The following is a 17,489-nucleotide window of genomic DNA, read 5'->3' as shown; positions in this document are numbered from 1 at the left end:
GTCAAGGAGCCCGCACGAGTCACAGTTCTCGCCGTCCGTCGTCCGTCGTCCGTTTTCCGCGCGCCGTGCGACGCGCACGAGTGGCGTTGTGTCGTCAGCTGTCACAATTTCAAAAATTTTCTCCCCCCACGCGCAGCACATCGCGACATGTCGTCGGTCGATGCCCTCGATCCGTGCGCGCGCGTGCGCGCGACGTGTGCAAAGGTAGCCCAACGCGCTCGTCAGGTTACAGTGGACGCGGATGCGGTCGCGCGGTTCGTCGACGCGCTGGGCGACGACGACGTCGCGCGTCTGAAACGAGGCTGTCGCGGCTTCGACGACGGCGCGCATCACGGGGACGTCCGTGGAGACGACGAGGCGATGGCAATGTTCACGCTGTGTGTGGACGCGATAAACTTTTGCTTTTGGCCCGATCACGACGACGGCGTGGAGGAAGGACTAGAGTACGAGCATCTTACGAGAGGCTGGAGGAACGCACACGCGGGAGATTGGACGGTGTTGACGTGCGAGCGGTTGCAAACGATGAGTGGGCCAGATTTACGAGCGATATTGAATTGGCCGCGGCCTCTGCCGGACGAAGAGACGCGGGCTAGACTGATTCGGGAAGTGGGTGATGGGTTGGCGAAAAGTTTCGGCGGTTCGTGCGCCGAGTTTGTTCGAGCCGCGAACGGATCGGCGGTGCGGTTGGTGGAGCTCCTTCTTGAACACTTCCCGGGATTTCGTGACGAGGTGCATGCGAACGGGGATGACGTTTTCTTCTATAAGCGCGCGCAAATTTTCGTGGGGGATCTCTGGGGCGGCTTTCGCGGACAAGGTTTGGGATCGTTTCATGATATCGAGGCGCTGACCATGTTCGCCGATTACAGAGTCCCGGTGACGCTTCGCGAGCAAGGCATCTTACACTATGACGACGCTCTGTTAACGAAAATCGTGAATAAGGAGGAGATACCAGCGAACAGTGCGGAAGAAGTCGAGATTCGCGCATGCACGGTGATGGCGGTTGAAGCGATTCGCGAGTCCTTCGCGAAAAAGCACGGTGAGCGTGTCAGCAGCATCGTTATAGACTGGTACCTGTGGGAAAGAGGCGAAGAAAAGCGCAAAACCTCGGTAGAACCGCATCATAGAACGCGAACGACGTTTTATTAGTCTGTAGCTTGTTAGCATGTAAGTTGGTTGACGTTCGTTTGCGCGCTATATTTGTTCTCGACCCTCGTGCGCACGCTGTGACTCTGCAGAACGCGCTGCAGCGCCGCAAAAGTGGCGAATTATTTTGCTAGCGACGGAAATCATCGATGTGCCAACCACCTAAAGACGGCGATCAAGTCCGCGACGCACGCGCCGAAGAGTCCGCCCTCGCGTCAGAGACGCTCGAACGCATCGCCCACGCGAGAGAAGTGGCCGTCGGTGCTGCCGCCATCGCAAACTCTCTCGCCGACTCTCTAATCACTGAATACGCGCAGAACCTCGCCCACGCCGCGAAAGTCGCCTACATCGTCGCCTACATTACCGAACGTCGCGCCGCCGCCGCCGCAGGAAACGATGGCGCTCGAGACACTCTCGAGCATTTTCAGCGCGCTGCTCTCATCGCCCGGCTCCTTCACGACTCGCTTTGTCGCGCTCTGGAACAAAATCTCGCAGAAACAAACCGCGCAATCTTCGTGGAGCGCGAGCGCGCCGCGGATCTCACCGCATCGCTGGACGCATATCATGTGAGAAGTTAGAACCCTTTCCCCTAACGACGCGCCGACTGCGAACCTCAAAGCGTGACGCGGGGCGTCGACGCGCGCGCCATCGACGCGCGCGCCGTCAACGATGGCGCTCTTTCCCATCGATGCGCGCGACGATGGCGTTCGCGCATCCTCGTCGCGTTCTAACGCCGACGCTGCGCCCGACGCTTGGCTTCGAATGAATTCTTTCCGCGCCAGCGCGAACGACGCACCCGCGGACGGCGACGTCGCCGATGCGCGCGTGCGCTCGATCTCGCCTTCGACATCGTCGCGAGATGACGACGACGACCGGGGAGAGAAGCGTGGGAAGAAAAGTAAGCGGGACAAGCGGCAGCTCAAAGAGAAGAAGCGCGAACGAAGGGAGAAGAGACTTCGAGTTGACGATGCGCGCAAGATTGCGGCTTTAGAGGAAAAGTATGGGCGTTTAACGCGGGATGCGCGCGTTGGTGACGTTCGCATGCGCCAGGGGAGGGATGCGTATGAAGACGCGCGACGCGACGGCGACAATCTGGCATATGGGCGCGTCGCGCGCGCAGACGGCGTCAAGTTTCGACGGGCCGTGGATCAAGCGCGAGAGTGGTACGAACGCGTGGCAAGAGTGCGCGAGAGCGATTTTTATGGATTGAATTTGACGTGCAAACGCGAGCGTGAATCGACGAAAGAGCGCTACTTTACACGAGGGATGTCTTCGCGAAGCGATCGAAGCGCGCCAAGACTGCGCAAACCTTCTCTTGTGGATACGGCAAAGGCAGATACAAACGCCGAAGAGTTTGTCAAGCTAGAGTTACACAACTTGGGCGTTCCGCACATGGCTGAAGACGGGATGGAGAACGCGCATGCGCATCTGATGCAAAGGACGAAGAGCTTCAATGAAAAGACGCGAGAGCGTCCGGAGGACGTCGAACTTTGGATCGAATTCGCCCGATTTCAAGACGAGTTCATGGCTTTGACGAGGAAACGAAGTGAAATTCGTCAACTGGTTGAGAAAAAGATCGCCATACTGGAGCAGGCACTGAGGTATCATTCGCACGATGCGCGTGTGATCATCATGCTGCTCATGGAGTACGAAAAGGTTGAAGAGAGTCCTTCAATCAAATCACGCTGGCATTACGCGTTAGAGCAAAATACTGGAAGTCCTGATATTTGGCACGCGTATCTTCGTTACCGTATGCGTGACTTTAGTAACTTTAGCGCGAGCAGCGTTCGTGACGACTTCAACAGAGCGTTACGTTCACTCGCGATAGCAAGGAACCAGTTGAAGCAAATATCTGCTGCACCAAGCAAGGTGTCTGAACTAGAACGCGCAATTGTCGATCTCATTGTCGATGTATGTCGATTCGACATTCAAACTGGTGAAACGGAACTAGCAGTAGCAAGGATTCAAGCAGCAGTAGAGTTTTGTTGCCTCTCCCCGTCGACGCAGACGGAAGACGAATTGGTGGATGCATTCGAGCAATTTTGGGAGTGCGGTGAGCCTCGTATCGGTGAGCCGAATGCCACGGGATGGAACGAATGGATGTCCATGAACACGGAGCTCAAGATAATAGTTCGTGATGCGAAATCAGACGCAGCGAGTAGGAACAAACATGCGCATCAAACGCCTTACGAAGTGCCTCCGCCTCCTCCGCCTCCACCGGATGTGCCAGCAGGAGCCATCCTTGGTGGTGGCTGGGAACGTTTTGAAGACACTGCAATAGACAACGATGAAGATTGCGTTGGCGACGATAGTGAGGAGGATGAAGAACCAGACGCAGCCGCGCTCGCACTTCTCGAAGAGCAGCTTGACGCAGCAGCGGACATTGAAATTGATGATGAGATATTGCGTCGATGGATTGTGAAAGAGAGGGAACGCTGTTGCGAGATATGGAGACCAGCTCGATCGATGGACGTGCAAGAAGATGAACAAAGCGCGTCACCTCGTGTGATATGGTTCGATGATATCAAGCACGGTTTGATAAGGCTGAGCGACGAAACTGCAAAGCGGCGATTGTGGATGCAAACACTACGTCTCGTCGGCACTTTGGACAAGCTCCCTACTGATTTTGATCATGATAAATCGCTCGATCTCATTGAATGCACGGCTGGTCCGTATGTAAATGCCTCGAGAGTTTTTGCCTCCGCCGATGGCGTGAAGCACAATGGAACATGGCTTTCACAGAGTTATGGACTTGAGCACGCGTGGGTCACCGCCGATGCTGGACGCGGCGCTCTTGGAGCGAATATGTTTCGCGTTTTCGCAAGCTATGATCCAACCATTTTCTCATGTCGCGTCGTCACCGAGAAAGATGTTGCAAAGGAGCTTCTGTCGGGTGTCCACGAAAATTCTCTCAAGCTTTGGTCGCATTTTGCGAAAATGGAGTGGGAATCTGGACGTAAGGCATCGGCGCGAAAAATTTATGCAAAAGTGTTCAGCACTGCGACGTCAGCCAAGGTGCAAGACATCTCACATCTAGCTCTATCTTGGGTCGAATGCGAACTGCGCGAGAGTGATAGAGAAAACGCACTGAAAGTGTTGTTGGCACTCGCGAGCGTAGATTCTGGTGAAGAGACCACTCCGAACGCCGCCCGCGTTGAAGGCGCCACGGTCTTTCTACGAGCGCAAAATTTGTTCAACCAAAAAATGAACAACGCTTTTGCAGGCGGCGGTGTGTGGAAGGGTCGCGAACACGATGGTCTGCAAGAATATGGAATTGCGTTGATTCAATGCTTCGCGCACTTCCAGTACTTGAACAAGCAGACGTGCAAGGAAATTGACGATGCGATTTGTGCAGTACCACCAGAGACGCAACTTCGCGCGACGAACGTGGAGCATTGGCACAGTTTGCACGTCAAGCTGTTGGACATGAAGCCACTCGCAACACGGCGCTCAAGTCTTGAATGCGCGCTAAAAGTTTTTCCAAGGAGTCCGCATCTGCTTCTGAAGATGTGTGAACTTGAACTTGATGTCCAAGGCAGGCAGCGCATGCGTCGTTTATTGGATTTTGAACTCGAGCGCAATCCAAACGTGACGCTGATGTACTACGCGCTCGGCATGGAGGTCGGCAAACCGTTCGTATCGAACCCTCGCGTAATTTCCGTCCTCGAGCGAGCATTGCAACCGGCATTAATCACGGCGCAGTCGCCTTTATTGTGGCTTACGTACATGCGCGCGTACGTGTCGTGCGGACAAGCGTCCAGCGCTAAGACAATCTTCTTACGCGCCATAAACGCGGTACCGTGGAATAAAACGATTTGGCTGTATGGGATCGAATCACTAGCGTCGGTGTTTTCGACCAAAGAACGTGCCGCCCTGCTCGATGTCATGCGTGGCAAGGGAATCAGCCTCAGAACGGACGTGTTCGAGATCCAACTCGAGCGCGCTGTCGAGGCAGCATGAAAGAATTCAGAATTTAATTTTAGTCCTACTGTAGGTAGATACTTGTTGTACATTCTAGTTGTACATTCTAGTTTGCTATCGATTCTTCTTACTCCACGCCAGGATATTCAATGAGTGTCGCACGCACCACACCGCGAGCGGTAGCGCGCCGATAACTATGATCCAAAACGACCACCATCGAAAGTTATCGACATGTCGCGGCGGTCGAAACACGGGTTCCGGATCTTGATGGTCGGTTGCGTAAAAATCACCAAATTCCCAGAATATACACCCGATCGACCACGCGAAAAGAGCCAAGGCATAGTCTACGCCCGAACTTTCCGGACGCGCGCGATAAATCTTGATCTGTAAGTACAGATAGTACGATACCTGAAACACAATTACAGCGCCCAAGATCCACCACGCGACACGGCAGTAATCTTGCGATACCGACGACAGATTGTAATACAAAAACACCGTCAAGTCGTGCGCCGCCCAGGACAAAATTGCGATCGCCTGAAACGCATCGGTGACGTCTTGCGTGTCGACTTCGCCCGCATTATTCATCGCCGGCACCGCCAAAACCGTGAGCTGCGCGGCTTCTATGAGTACGCTCGTCGCAAAGCAAATCACACACCACACCTCGAGCGCGTACACCGACCCGTAGAAATCCATCCAAACCCAACATGAATTCGCCCCGACGAGCCAAAAGAACACCGCCAGCGCGTGTCTGAACTCATTCGCGTCGTTCCTCGACGCCCACACGTTATGCGTAAAGAATATCACCACGAACGCCATCGGCACGAATACCCACGTCGTCTCTTGGCTCCAACAGCAATCGTTCGCGATCCAAAACATTACCGAAAAATGGTCCAAAACCTCGGCTCGCGCCATCGCGGACGCGCCCTCCGCGTGTTCCGTGAGCAGAATAGTCTTCGGCACGAGCGCGACGAGCTCGTCGGCGCTTTTCGGTTGCGCGAGTCGATGCACGAGCGTCTTTTCGGGCGTTCGCGGTGGCTTTGGCGTCGTCGCGGCATCGCGCGCGTCGCGTTCGTCCGACATGACCGATTCAAAGCTTCGCGCGCCGACCCCGCGCGCGGCGCGTCCGCGCGCACACGAACCGCGCGCGGCGCTATGGCGTCAGCACCCTCGAACGCGGCGTCGCTGTGTCCGTCTCGATCGCCGCATTGCGCGGCCGACATCGCGGGTCCCGATGTCCTCCGCCGACGCCGACGGTGTTCTGGTCCTCGCCCTTCGCGCCGCGGACGTCCCGATCGCGTCCGATGACCTCGCATCGCTCGTCGACGACGGCGTGGCGTTCGCCAAACTCATCCGTTCGGCGCTCGTCCGCATCGATTCCGTCGCGTTCAAGCACCTCCCGGAGACGCTACCGAGCGAAGATGACGATGCGAACGTTGCGGAACGGTTTCGCGTCGCCGGGGCGTACGCGGAAGCGCTCAGGACGATTGGGTACGGAGGGGATGGGGAAATTGGATTTCAACAGTTTTTGTATCCGAGCGAGGCGAGCGCGCGGTCGATTTTGAAATTCGTTCTCGACAAATTGCCGAGGAAAGAGGTCGAAGAGGCGATTTCTGGAAGTGCTGGGGGACGAACGAAGAATGAGACCGTCGGGGTCGGGAGTGCGGGACAGCGTGCGATCAAGGCGGTGGCGAAATCGACGCGCGCGGGCGCGGCGTGGGGAAAGGCGGCCAAGTCACTCGGAGGGTTCGCAGGGATCGCGGCCGCGGCGAGGGCGAAGAAAAAGACGGACGACGTGGAGGATACTCAAGAATTTCGCACGGTGCGGTTGGCGACGGAGGACGAGGCTGGGTTTTTTGGGAAGCTCAAAGAAGGCGGAGAGGCCTCGACGTTGGCATCCATCTTAGAGTATGCGTCGCGCAGCCGCGCGGATACCGAACGCGAAGAAGATGCGCAAAGATTGAAGTTTGGAGGCGTGGAGCGCATAGATTTTATCGGACCCGATGGAAAACCATTCGATTTGCGCACTCGTGGAGGCTTGCGTGGATTGATTGCGGAGGTGTTCAAATTCGCGATTGAAGGCGGATTCTATGCTGAGCCAAAGGCGAGACGGGCAAGACGCGAACTCGAAACGAAGATGGACGAGACAAACGTTCTCGAGACAGCGATGGAAGTAGAAAATGAGGCTCTTGATACACTCGAAGGGCGTTTGAGCGCGCGAGAACGCGACGTGGAAGATATTCAGCGTCGAATCGATGAAGCCATTGCCGTGCTGTCGACAGTGGATGATGAAATCGCCTCGTGCGCGGCCAAAGTGAAAGAAGCTTTGGAGTCCACAGATGAGAAACGCGCGCGAACGGCAGAGCTTGAGTCGAATTATTTGTTGCATAAACAAGCCGTGGGTATGGTATTGGCCACCGATCGTCCCATCGAGGAGAGCGAAGCCGAATTGAACAAGGTGCTCAACACTGCGAAGGAGAGAATGGAACAACTCAAGGCTGAGTGGGAAGCCGCAAAAGCTCCGCTTATTGCCGCCATCGAAGCGCATGCGGTTGCGGCCAGTGAAAAGCGTGAAAATGCAAAGCATCAACTCGAGGAGATTGAACAGTGGCGCTCTGAAGGCAAAGAAACGAGCGCGTTGTTGCGCGTCAAGGAGCACGAGCAACGTCAACTGCTTGAGGAATATGAGGCATCGCCGAAGAACGTGCACCGTCCTTCGTTCGTGCGACGAGTTAACGAAATCATAAAGAATATCAAGAAGCAGGAAGGAGAGATCTCGAAAATCGTGAGCGATACTCGCAGCGTGCAAACCGAAATCCAATCCGCAGAGGTGCTGCTACAACGCACATATACCGTCGTTGAGGAGACGTTGTTCAGAGAAGCGCGCTCGGATGAGTTGTGTCGAGCTGCGTACAAACACCTTCACGGAATGCATAGCGACTTCGCCGACTTAGTGAGTAAAGTTGAAGCCACCGGCGTCGCACGTCGCGCGCAAACCGATTTGCAGCGAAAGGTGGTGGAAATTAGCAAACAACCGAACAATACAGAGCGCGTGGCGCGAGACTTGGCGCTGATGAAGGAGCAAATCGCAGAGTTGGAGAAGAAGCTCTCGTCTTCCGCGTGAGTTGTTTCAAATCTACTTTCGTCATAGTACATTGTTAATCTAGAGCTAGCCAATTCCTTTAGAGGATGCTGTACTGCGAGTAAAGGATCTGTCGAACCTCGAAATAGTCTTGGGATAACGCGCCCTCGACGACGAGCTTTTCATCACCGTCCTTTCTAACCGTGACACGACCGTTGGCACACACCAGCACACCATCGGCGAATTCGGCGATGATGCCTTCTTGAGCTAGCGCCTGACGGAAATCAGAAAGACGCAAATCGCCCAAAAATACGGAACCGGGCTGCGCAGACACCTTTGTCATCGTGGCGTTTGACGGCGCGAGCGCCATGCCATCAGCGTTCGAGTTCAAGGCAGAGACAGGCAGCAACATTGGAGCACCACCCTCTTCCAAGGCTTTGCCAACGACACCGTTGACCCAGCCAACTTTGTAACCCGCCATGTCTCGCATGTTTGCCTTTTGAAAGAGCGCGTCTGAGACGCGAATCTTGTACGTTGCCGAAGCCGAAGTGCACTCAATCGTCTTACCCGCATCAGGAGCATCGATCTGCACACCGGGTAATCCCGCAGTGAGCGCATCTTTGAGCGTTTTAGTCTCCTTCGCATCACCATGAACTAAAACTACCCGTCTCGGCGCAGCTTGCGTGATGAGAGTGCGGACGCTCTTGCCGTCTGCCTTTCCTTCAAAGTCAACAGTTATGATTGTCGCACGGATGTTAATTTCACGAGTCTCGGTGACGAGTTTCGTAGGAACCTCTTGAGGCTCTTCTTCTTCGTCTTCTTCGATGTTTGCGACATCAAGGTCGTCGACTACAGTTGTCTCCTTCATCGGTTCTGGAATAGGTATCCCGCTCGACATTTGTGAAATTTGATGAAACGTTTCGATGTCTATCTCTTGACCATAATCCGTCATCGTCGGCTCCCACACTTCATCAGGAAACATGGGACCATGTGGCGTGGAAATCGGTGTGAATCCCTCCGTCAAGGTATCGCGCCGTCGTAAATCGGCTTCCTGAGTAGATCCCACCGTTGTCACACCAAAAAGTACATCCATGGGCTCAGCCTCTGCTTCAACCGGTTTTATATCCGTCATTTCTTCCTCTGCTATCACAGTCTCGCTCTCCTTCTTCTCCAGCTCAGTACTTGTACTCGATTTGCGACTACTCTCGTGCTCCGCTAGCTCTGATCCTTCCAAAGGGATGCGGCGCGATAACGTGAGCTTGATCTTTTTCTTCGCCGTGGCCTTCGCGCTGAGCTGCACGACTTGCTCAGTGAGCGAACCATGCTCCGGTTGACCGGTGAGAATCACCAAGTTGCTCTTATCTTCAGCCCATTCAGCGAACAAATGTCTCGATGGTCCCGCCTCCAAGCTTCCGAACGACGCGAGGACGACTTTAGGCCCCGGCGGTAACGCCTGCAACTCCTCCATCGAGTGGCACAGCGTGAGAAACTTTGTGTTAAATGGGTTCTCGCGTCTACGCTCGAATGCGTTTGTCACGTGATCCCCCATCCATTCTAAATGTGATTTCGCGAAATCGAGCGTGTTATACGCCACGTTGGTCAAAAGCACGATTTGGTACGATCCCAATTGACGCTGCGCCCACTTCTCTTCTAGCAACAAAATCAACTCGAGCACGCGCCCAGCGGGATCGATCGGAATGAGCACGTTACCGTTCATGCGCAAGCTAGACAATATCGAATCAATCAGCTTGGCGTCTCGAGTAGTCTTGTTCGGCACTTCGCGGTCGACACTACTCGCGTCAGTGATGAGAAGCGCAGGTCTGTGAATGGCGTCGAAAGATGTGCCGTTCAGGTGTCTCTCCTTCCGCACGTTGTAATCTACGGCGTACACCACGTCTTCAGCATCTTTTCCTATCTTCCACACCGCACCACCAAGCGTGTGGCCAGCGGCGTAAGCCATGACCGAGATTCCATCACCCTTCCCGCGCAGCATCGACAATTGCATGTACTTGACGGGCACAAACGCCGCGAAAGCCGTGTCGACGTCGTCGAGCGAAAACACCTCCTGAAAATCCCCCTGATCTTGCCTCGTCAAAAAGTGATCATACATGTACATCTGTCCCATCTTGTGCACCGGCAGCGTCGCGTAAACCTTGCAATTCATTCCCAACTTTCCAAACGCGTAGGGCAACGCGCCCAAGTGCGCCGTGTCTGGATGCGAAATCAAAACCGCGTCAACCTTCGGCGCGATCGCCGCCAGCGGCTTGAGCATGTCCACATCAAATTTGTCATTCCATCCACAATCGAGCAAGATGTTACAGCCATCGATGGAGACGTGATAGCACATCGGTTGTTCTCCTGCGCGATTCGTTCGTAATTCGCCGTCGTCAGTCACTCTGATCTCTTCATTCGCACCATCCGCCGTTCGCGTCCTCTCGTTACTTACCCTTCACTCCGTACAAAGGCGTCACCAGCACCTTATTCCCGCGCTCGACTTCCGTCTTTTTCACCTCCGCCACCGCAATTTCCATCGCGGCGTTCGCCTCGACCTTCATTGAATCCGTCAACTTCGCGCGCCGCGCCTCTTTCACCGCCTGCGCGCGCGATCGCCGCTAGCTGTCGCTCGAAAGCGCGTCGTCGGACGCCTTAGCGACTTCGCTCGCGCTCGATTCGCCGCGCGACGCGTTCTGCCGTCGGCGCGCTTCGTTCTTTCTTCGTTCGATCAAACCTCAGACCTTCGCGCGCACGCCCGCGGCTCCTCGACGCGCGTCGTATCGACGCCGATCGGTGGTTAAGGAGTTTCTCGCGCCCACGTCCACGCGCACGCGTCGCGCGCGCACGCGATCGCGCGCGGCGGACGAGGGAAATGAGTTCCATGTTTGGCAGCGTCGGTGGCTGGTTCTCGGCGACCGCGGATGGCGAGGATAAACCGTACGTGCGCGCGATCGACGACGCGCGCGATGGTGTTTGTTGACGCGCTCCCGCGCGACACGCGGTGGCAAAAGAGCGATCAATCGAAGCGAACGACGCGGATATGGATGAGATCAGAAACCTCGCCGATAGCTGTCGAGGACGCCGGCCGCGACTGACGGAGCGCGCTTTGACAAACGCAGGGAAACTGATCCTACTAAATTGTTTCACGAGTTTCCGCACCCGGAGAACTGGAAAGAGCTCGTGGATGAATTGGCGGGGCGATTCGGGGAGGACTGCGAGGAAATTCCCGAGGGGATGTGCCCGTTGGGGAACCGCCGCGCGACGCTTCGACGATTTTTAGTAGCGCGCAAGTATAGTTTGGATAACGCCGAGGCCGCGCTGAGAGAGGCGATGGAGTGGCGTAAGACAGTGAAAATTGGCGATCGTGTGGGCGTTGATGCGATCCTAGCGAGCGAACCACGATGGGATTTGCTCGCCGATAACCGTAAGATTATGACGGGGACACCATTTTTATGCTACACGAAACAGGGGTTCCCGGTGTACATGTTACGGCTGGGTAAGGGTGATGCCGCGTTAGCGACGTCGGCAAGCGACGAAACGCACGTCTACTCTACGATCGTACGCGCTGAGCACTTGGTGCAGTCGATTATCCCCGAGGCTACAGAGAGAGCGAAGAAGATCAAAGCTGAGGGCAAGGAGCAAGAGGCTTCGAGCGACGATTACGACGGTTTGGTGGATAAGCAAGTCGTCATCATCGACATGGACGGGATAGGTATGTCGGCGTTGAGATGCCTCTATGTGTTGAAGACAATCAATAGCGTCGCTTCGCACAACTATCCGGAGCTCTCCAAGGCCATCTACGTTGTCAACGCGCCGTCAGCGTTTGACTACTTGTGGAGCGCGGTCAAACCTCTTCTCGCGGTGCACACGCAACATAAAATCAAGATTTTCAGCCAAGCAGAGTCGCAGTATACTGGTTTGCAAAGATTACTTGAGGATGAAGATATTCCCGACTTCCTCGTGCCGGAAGGTCACACGCCAGGACAGAAGGACTGCGTTACGACAGTGGACGGTTTCTTACCGACGACTGTGAAGAAAATGGATGACTGGCTCAAATGTCTTTGTAGTGAGCAAGAAGGTGAAACAAAAGGCGATGAAGAAGTGAGTGCGACGATCGAAAAGATGAGCGCTATTGAAATCAAGGAAGATTACGCCGCGGAAGCTTGAGCTTGACGGTAGTGAAATTGCTATATTGAGTCTAAATCTATGCGATGAACGGTATCATCAAACCGCCTCAACGTCGAAATTCAGGGCGTCCATCGTCTCGAGCGTTGCGTCCGCGATTCCCACGAGCCCGTTCAGAGGCTTCCCGCAAAAGGTCATGCCGCACAGCTCTAATACTTCGTGCAACCTATCGCTCTCGAATAAATACAGGTACGCCACAAGCGCCTCCAAAGCGCTTGCGTCCCTGTGCACATCCCCTTTATGTCCCGACCGCGACTCGTGTCCGAAATCTCTTCCCCATTTCAACACCGCGAGCTCTTGATCTGTCAATAAATCCTGTTCAAGAAGCCTATTCAGGTGTGCGTGCATGGCTTTGGCGCTGCACCAGCCCTTGGAGACGCCGTCTTGAGGCCTGATGGCCCTTCCCGACGTCGACGCGCTCTCGCTCGACGTGACGCGCTTTAGAATCATGTGTTGTCGAGCGTAGAGCTCCCAAACCGCGTCACCGAGGTAAGTGAAGGCCAGAGCGACGGACGGCGAGCGTTCGACTAACGGCTGCGGAATCTTCTCCAGCGTCAGCCCGCCACGGGAAACGCGGTACGCCAACGACTTCTTGGACGCCGCAGATTGCTGCTTTGATGCCGCGGATGCTTTTTTCTTTCCCGCGTTCCCGCACGTTACCGTGAGTGCGCGAACGTGCGGCATGTCGACCGAGTCGTACTCTGTGGCTGCTGGCGCAACGCAAGGTTTGCCTCTCGTATTTACATCAAGCTAGTGTGATTTTAATCAGCCTTCGCCGGTGCGGCGTCATCGTCCAAACCCCAATCCTCTTCACCACCATCTGCGGCTGGCTCGCCGGATGATACCTCGGGTTCCTGTTCCGCCTCGACTTCCTGTTCCGCCTCGACTTCCTGTTCTGCCTCGACTTCCTGTTCCGCCTCATCCACCACTTCAGATTCTGGCTCCACCGCGATATCGGATTCCGGCGACGCCTCTTCCTCGATTTCGGGCTCCGCTACAGCTTCTGACTGATCTTGTTGCTCGTTCACATCGATGTCGTCGATCGCATCCGTAAGCTTGTCAACGGCGAGCCCGACGCCATATTCGCACGCGTCGGCCTGGGCGCCCGCTTGCGCTCTGGCGTGTTTTTCCGCGTCGAGTGCCTCATCAAAGCCTTCGAATAACTCCAGATGTCCCGCTGGATCGGCTAAAGCCTCGGCTGCCTTCTTGTTTACCTTACTCAAGTCATCCTTCCACAATGCGATGATTTCAGATACACGACTCGGCGCATATGTGCGCGCCATGAACGCCGCCTCGGGAATACGCTTTGTCTCGATCAATAAGTCGATGCAACCATCGATATCTTTCAGCATGAACATCGATACAAACGCCACATTGTTCTTACCCTTGAGTTTCGATTCCTCCACGAGTTGCTTGAGCGTCTCTGGTGATCCAGATGAGGTCGCAAGTAACAACTGACCAGACAAATCTCCAGACTTTTCTAAGCACTTGTTCGTGAGCTCGAGGTCACCATTCGACATCGCAAGCTCACCGAGTTGCTTCCATTTCGACTCATTCGCACCTTCCGTTTCTACGATTTCTCGGGCGATATCGAGTTCACCTAATTGAACAGCGAGTTCAAACTTGAAATCCGGGTCGGTCGCAATGCGTAAGGCGTCGCTCACCAAGCCGCGAGACTCGAGGAAGCGCGCGATGGAATTGTGCTGATCGACCGGGATCGTCTCGAGAACTTCCTCTGCGGCCTCCAACTCACCGCGAAGGATCAATGTCTTGAATTCGACCACGGTCAACAGCAAAGTAAAGGACACGACGGCAAAATTCTTGTCCATCAAGAAGACACGGTTTTGCGCCGCGAGGTAACCCAAGATGAACATGGAACGATCCAAGTGTGTAAGGGTCGTCACTTCGCCACCGACGCAGTAGTTCAAACGCTTATCGGTGTTAGTGTAGATGAAGCAATCTCCCACCCAAATACCCGTGCTGACCGACTCGTTGATTTCGGAAATCAGCTCGAACGACTCTTCAACGCCCTCGCTCTCGTCCACGTGTCCAGATGCGAAAGCCTCCGCAGTCGCTTCAAGGTTGTATCGCAGGATAAAGAAGCTCGTATCGCTTACTATGGTGACCATTTCACCCGACTCACTCCAGATGACGTTTTTAACCGACACATCCAAGCGACGAATGACACGGCACTCATCCCAATCGTAAAAGCAAATGAAATCCGTCGAGCGAAGACCGAGCAATGCGCCGCCGTGCAAACCTTCAGCGGTGAAATTAGGGCGGAAAGCGTTCTTTTCCGTAAAGTTCTTGAAAACTTTAATCTTACTCGAACTTTCACGAACAGCGAACTCGCTGGGATCGATGCTCCAAGCGAATTCAATCGCGCTCCCGAAGCTCTTATTTCTCCACGCGAGGGCGGTGTAGATGATGTATTCGCCGTCGCCGCAAACGGCAACGAACCGTCCGTTCGGGTTGTGCGCCAAGCTCTGCGGGTACAGTTCACTGTTACCGAGTTCCTTCACCGGTAACGGCAGTCTCTCACCGTCCGCGGCTTCGTAATCCGCCGGAAGCGCCTTGACGTTTGTCGTCTGCACTTCGTTGTGTTTGCACCAGATGATCTTACCGGTGCTGTCCATGCTCACCACGGGCTCATCGCGACCGATCTTGAACATCACCGTCCCTTCGTCGTAACCGATCGCCACCGAATTCGATCCCTTCAAGCAACCGATCGCCCAAACCCGCTCCAATCCATAGTTGAGCGTGTTCTCCAAGCGATACGTATTCTGATGCCAGATGCGCAGCGTCCCGTCCTCGCTCCCGGTGATGATCACGGGAAGTTCGGGGTGGAAGCTCACCGCCGAAACGTTGTGCGCGTGACCTTCGAGCGTTTGAACGCACGATTTCGTCTGGTAATCCCAAATCTTAGCCAACTTATCGTCAGCGCCGGAGATGAGGTACGGGCGATCGCCGCCGGCGAAGTAGTCGACGCAGTTGACCCCTTTTTCGTGACCCTCGAGCGTAAAATTGCACACCGGCGACGTCACGTTCCACACCTTGATGGTGCGATCGAGCGAGGCGCTGGCGAACGTGTTCGTATCCTTCGGGTTGAACACCACGTGCATCACGTAGTGCGAGTGTCCCTCGAACACCATCGCGCAGTCCCACTGCCTTTCCCAATCCCAAAGCTTGATGAGCATATCATCCGAGCACGTCACCACGTACGGTTGCGTCGGATGCACCGCGATCGACCGTATGTAATCGCTGTGCGCCTCGAACCCGACCACCAACTCCGACGTGTTATAATTATACACCCTCAGGAACATGTCGTCCGCCCCCGTCGCGATCCACTGCTTGCGCGCGATCCACTTCGACGTCCTCACCGGCAGTTCCGTCACCTCGAACGACTTCACCAGCGCGTTCGTCTCGTAATCCCATATCGCCACGTTCCCCGAGTACAGATTCGTCAGTATCCACGGTTCCGTGGGGTGTATCTCCACCCCCTTCACCCGGTCGCTCCGCTGCACGAGCTTGCGCTTGATGTCCAACCGCATCGGCATCGTCGCTCGCCGTCGCGTCCCGCGTCCGTCGCTCGCGTTCGCGCCTTCGCGCGTTCGCGCCTTCGCGCCTTCGCGCGTTCCGCCTTCGCTCGGCGTTCGCGCGCGTCGCGATCTGCGTCCGTCGCGTCGCGCCCTCGCGCGCGAGATTCGATTCGTTCGATTCGCGCGCGTCGAAAAAAACCCTCGCGCGGCGAACGTCGAAAAACACCCTCGTATGGCGAAGATCAGCGCGCGTCGAGAAACCCCAAAAGAGAGGCGACGCGCGCGCGGTGCGACACACGCCGACGCGCCGCGACGAGCGCCGACGAGGGACGAGGGACGAGCGGACGACGACGATGCGCGCGACGACGAGCGCGAGAGCGCGAATCGCGAACGCGAACGCGCTGAAAGCGACGACGAAAAGGATCGCGCGGGGCGCGCGCGGGACGCGAGGGGCGGTGCGCGTCGAGGCGAAGCGAACGGCGGACGGACCGAAGGTGGTCATCGCGGGAATCACGGGCGCGGTCGGACAGGAGTTCCTGCGCGTGCTCAAGGAGAGGGACTTTCCGTATAGCGAGATGAAGATGCTGGCGAGCGCGCGAAGCGCGGGGTCGAAGGTGGATTTCGACGGCGAGACGTACGTCGTGGAGGAACTGACGGAGAGCTCGTTCGATGGGCAAGATATCGCGTTGTTCTCCGCGGGGGGGTCGATCTCGAAAAAGTTTGGACCGGTGGCGGTGGAGAAGGGGTGCTTCGTGGTGGATAACTCGAGCGCGTTTCGCATGACGGATGGGGTGCCGTTGGTGATTCCGGAGGTGAATCCGGAAGCCATGGCGCACTTGAAGCTCGGTGGTAAGGCTGGGATCATCGCGAACCCGAACTGCTCCACCATCATCGCGCTCATGGCGGTGACGCCGATTCACCGCGCCGTGGGCGTCGAACGTATCGTCGTGTCGACGTACCAAGCGGCGAGCGGCGCCGGCGCGCTCGCGATGAAGGAGTTGGAGCAACAAACGAGAGAAGTGGTGAACGACGGTGAGTGCAAGACGATGGAAATCTTCCAGTGGCAGTATGCGTTCAACTTGTTCTCTCACAACGCCCCGATGACGGAGAATGGTTACAACGAGGAAGAGATGAAGATGGTCAAGGAGACGAGAAAGATTTGGGACTTCAAAGACGTCAACATCACCGCCACGTGCATTCGGGTGCCGGTGATGCGTGCGCACGCGGAATCCATCAACTTGACGTTGAAGAACCCGCTCGATGAAGTCAAGGCGAAAGAAATCTTGTCCTCCGCCGCGGGCGTTTCCATCATCGACGATCGCGCCGCCAACCGTTTCCCCACCCCGCTCGACGCCACGGATAACGACGACGTCTACGTCGGTCGCATCCGTCAAGACATCTCCCAGCCCAACAACAAGGGCTTGGATTTGTTCGTGTGTGGTGACCAAATCAAGAAGGGCGCCGCCTTAAACGCCGTGCAATGCGCCGAACTCCTCCTCAAGTAAGCTTTTCAATATAATATTCGCGCGCGCGCGCGCGTCGATCGTCTCCCCTCGTCGGCGTAAGTGCGTGTCATTCATATTAAACTTATTGTAATTGTCGTGCGTGCTGTGTCGTCGTTGACGAAC

The 17,489-nt window shown here is 55.8% G+C and overlaps 9 protein-coding genes across 9 annotated transcripts; 5 read left to right on the top strand and 4 right to left on the bottom strand.

Annotated features, from left to right (window-relative positions):
* Positions 1-360: 360 nt before the first annotated feature.
* OSTLU_28864 (predicted protein) lies at positions 361-1,146 on the top strand (the record flags this gene model as incomplete). The annotated part of the gene is made up of 1 exon (XM_001415792.1): positions 361-1,146. The coding sequence occupies one exon, from the start codon at positions 361-363 to the stop codon at positions 1,144-1,146; it is 786 nt and encodes a 261-aa protein (XP_001415829.1).
* Positions 1,147-2,409: 1,263 nt separating this feature from the next.
* Positions 2,410-5,159, top strand: OSTLU_28863 (predicted protein; the record flags this gene model as incomplete). Its single annotated transcript, XM_001415791.1, has 1 exon — positions 2,410-5,159. The coding sequence occupies one exon, from the start codon at positions 2,410-2,412 to the stop codon at positions 5,101-5,103; it is 2,694 nt and encodes an 897-aa protein (XP_001415828.1). The 3' UTR covers positions 5,104-5,159.
* Positions 5,160-5,178: 19 nt separating this feature from the next.
* Positions 5,179-6,144, bottom strand: OSTLU_13734 (predicted protein; the record flags this gene model as incomplete). Its single annotated transcript, XM_001415454.1, has 1 exon — positions 5,179-6,144. One exon carries the CDS (start codon positions 6,142-6,144, stop codon positions 5,179-5,181), a length of 966 nt encoding a protein of 321 aa, XP_001415491.1.
* Positions 6,145-7,148: 1,004 nt separating this feature from the next.
* OSTLU_23889 (predicted protein) lies at positions 7,149-8,191 on the top strand. Its single transcript, XM_001415790.1, has one exon. The coding sequence runs from the start codon at positions 7,199-7,201 to the stop codon at positions 8,183-8,185; it is 987 nt and encodes a 328-aa protein (XP_001415827.1). The 5' UTR covers positions 7,149-7,198; the 3' UTR covers positions 8,186-8,191.
* A 52-nt stretch (positions 8,192-8,243) lies between these two features.
* OSTLU_12108 (predicted protein) lies at positions 8,244-10,490 on the bottom strand (the record flags this gene model as incomplete). The annotated part of the gene is made up of 2 exons (XM_001415453.1): positions 8,244-9,194; positions 9,294-10,490. The coding sequence occupies 2 exons, from the start codon at positions 10,488-10,490 to the stop codon at positions 8,244-8,246; spliced, it is 2,148 nt and encodes a 715-aa protein (XP_001415490.1).
* Positions 10,491-11,371: 881 nt separating this feature from the next.
* Positions 11,372-12,304, top strand: OSTLU_13731 (predicted protein; the record flags this gene model as incomplete). Its single annotated transcript, XM_001415789.1, has 1 exon — positions 11,372-12,304. One exon carries the CDS (start codon positions 11,372-11,374, stop codon positions 12,302-12,304), a length of 933 nt encoding a protein of 310 aa, XP_001415826.1.
* Positions 12,305-12,361: 57 nt separating this feature from the next.
* OSTLU_92118 (predicted protein) lies at positions 12,362-12,907 on the bottom strand (the record flags this gene model as incomplete). The annotated part of the gene is made up of 1 exon (XM_001415452.1): positions 12,362-12,907. A coding segment is annotated over one exon (546 nt), but the record flags the coding sequence as incomplete, so codon positions are not given.
* Positions 12,908-13,070: 163 nt separating this feature from the next.
* On the bottom strand, positions 13,071-15,879 carry OSTLU_48514 (predicted protein; the record flags this gene model as incomplete). The annotated part of the gene is made up of 1 exon (XM_001415451.1): positions 13,071-15,879. One exon carries the CDS (start codon positions 15,877-15,879, stop codon positions 13,084-13,086), a length of 2,796 nt encoding a protein of 931 aa, XP_001415488.1. The 3' UTR covers positions 13,071-13,083.
* Positions 15,880-16,160: 281 nt separating this feature from the next.
* Positions 16,161-17,419, top strand: OSTLU_28856 (predicted protein). Its single transcript, XM_001415788.1, has one exon. The coding sequence runs from the start codon at positions 16,215-16,217 to the stop codon at positions 17,364-17,366; it is 1,152 nt and encodes a 383-aa protein (XP_001415825.1). The 5' UTR covers positions 16,161-16,214; the 3' UTR covers positions 17,367-17,419.
* Positions 17,420-17,489: the final 70 nt, after the last annotated feature.

The sequence above is a fragment of the Ostreococcus lucimarinus genome, chromosome 1, assembly GCF_000092065.1.
Source record: "Ostreococcus lucimarinus CCE9901 chromosome 1, complete sequence".
NCBI classification, from domain to species: Eukaryota; Viridiplantae; Chlorophyta; class Mamiellophyceae; order Mamiellales; family Bathycoccaceae; genus Ostreococcus; species Ostreococcus sp. 'lucimarinus'.
Note: the sequence above shows the minus strand (reverse complement) of the source record. Positions and strands in the feature narration are given on the sequence as shown.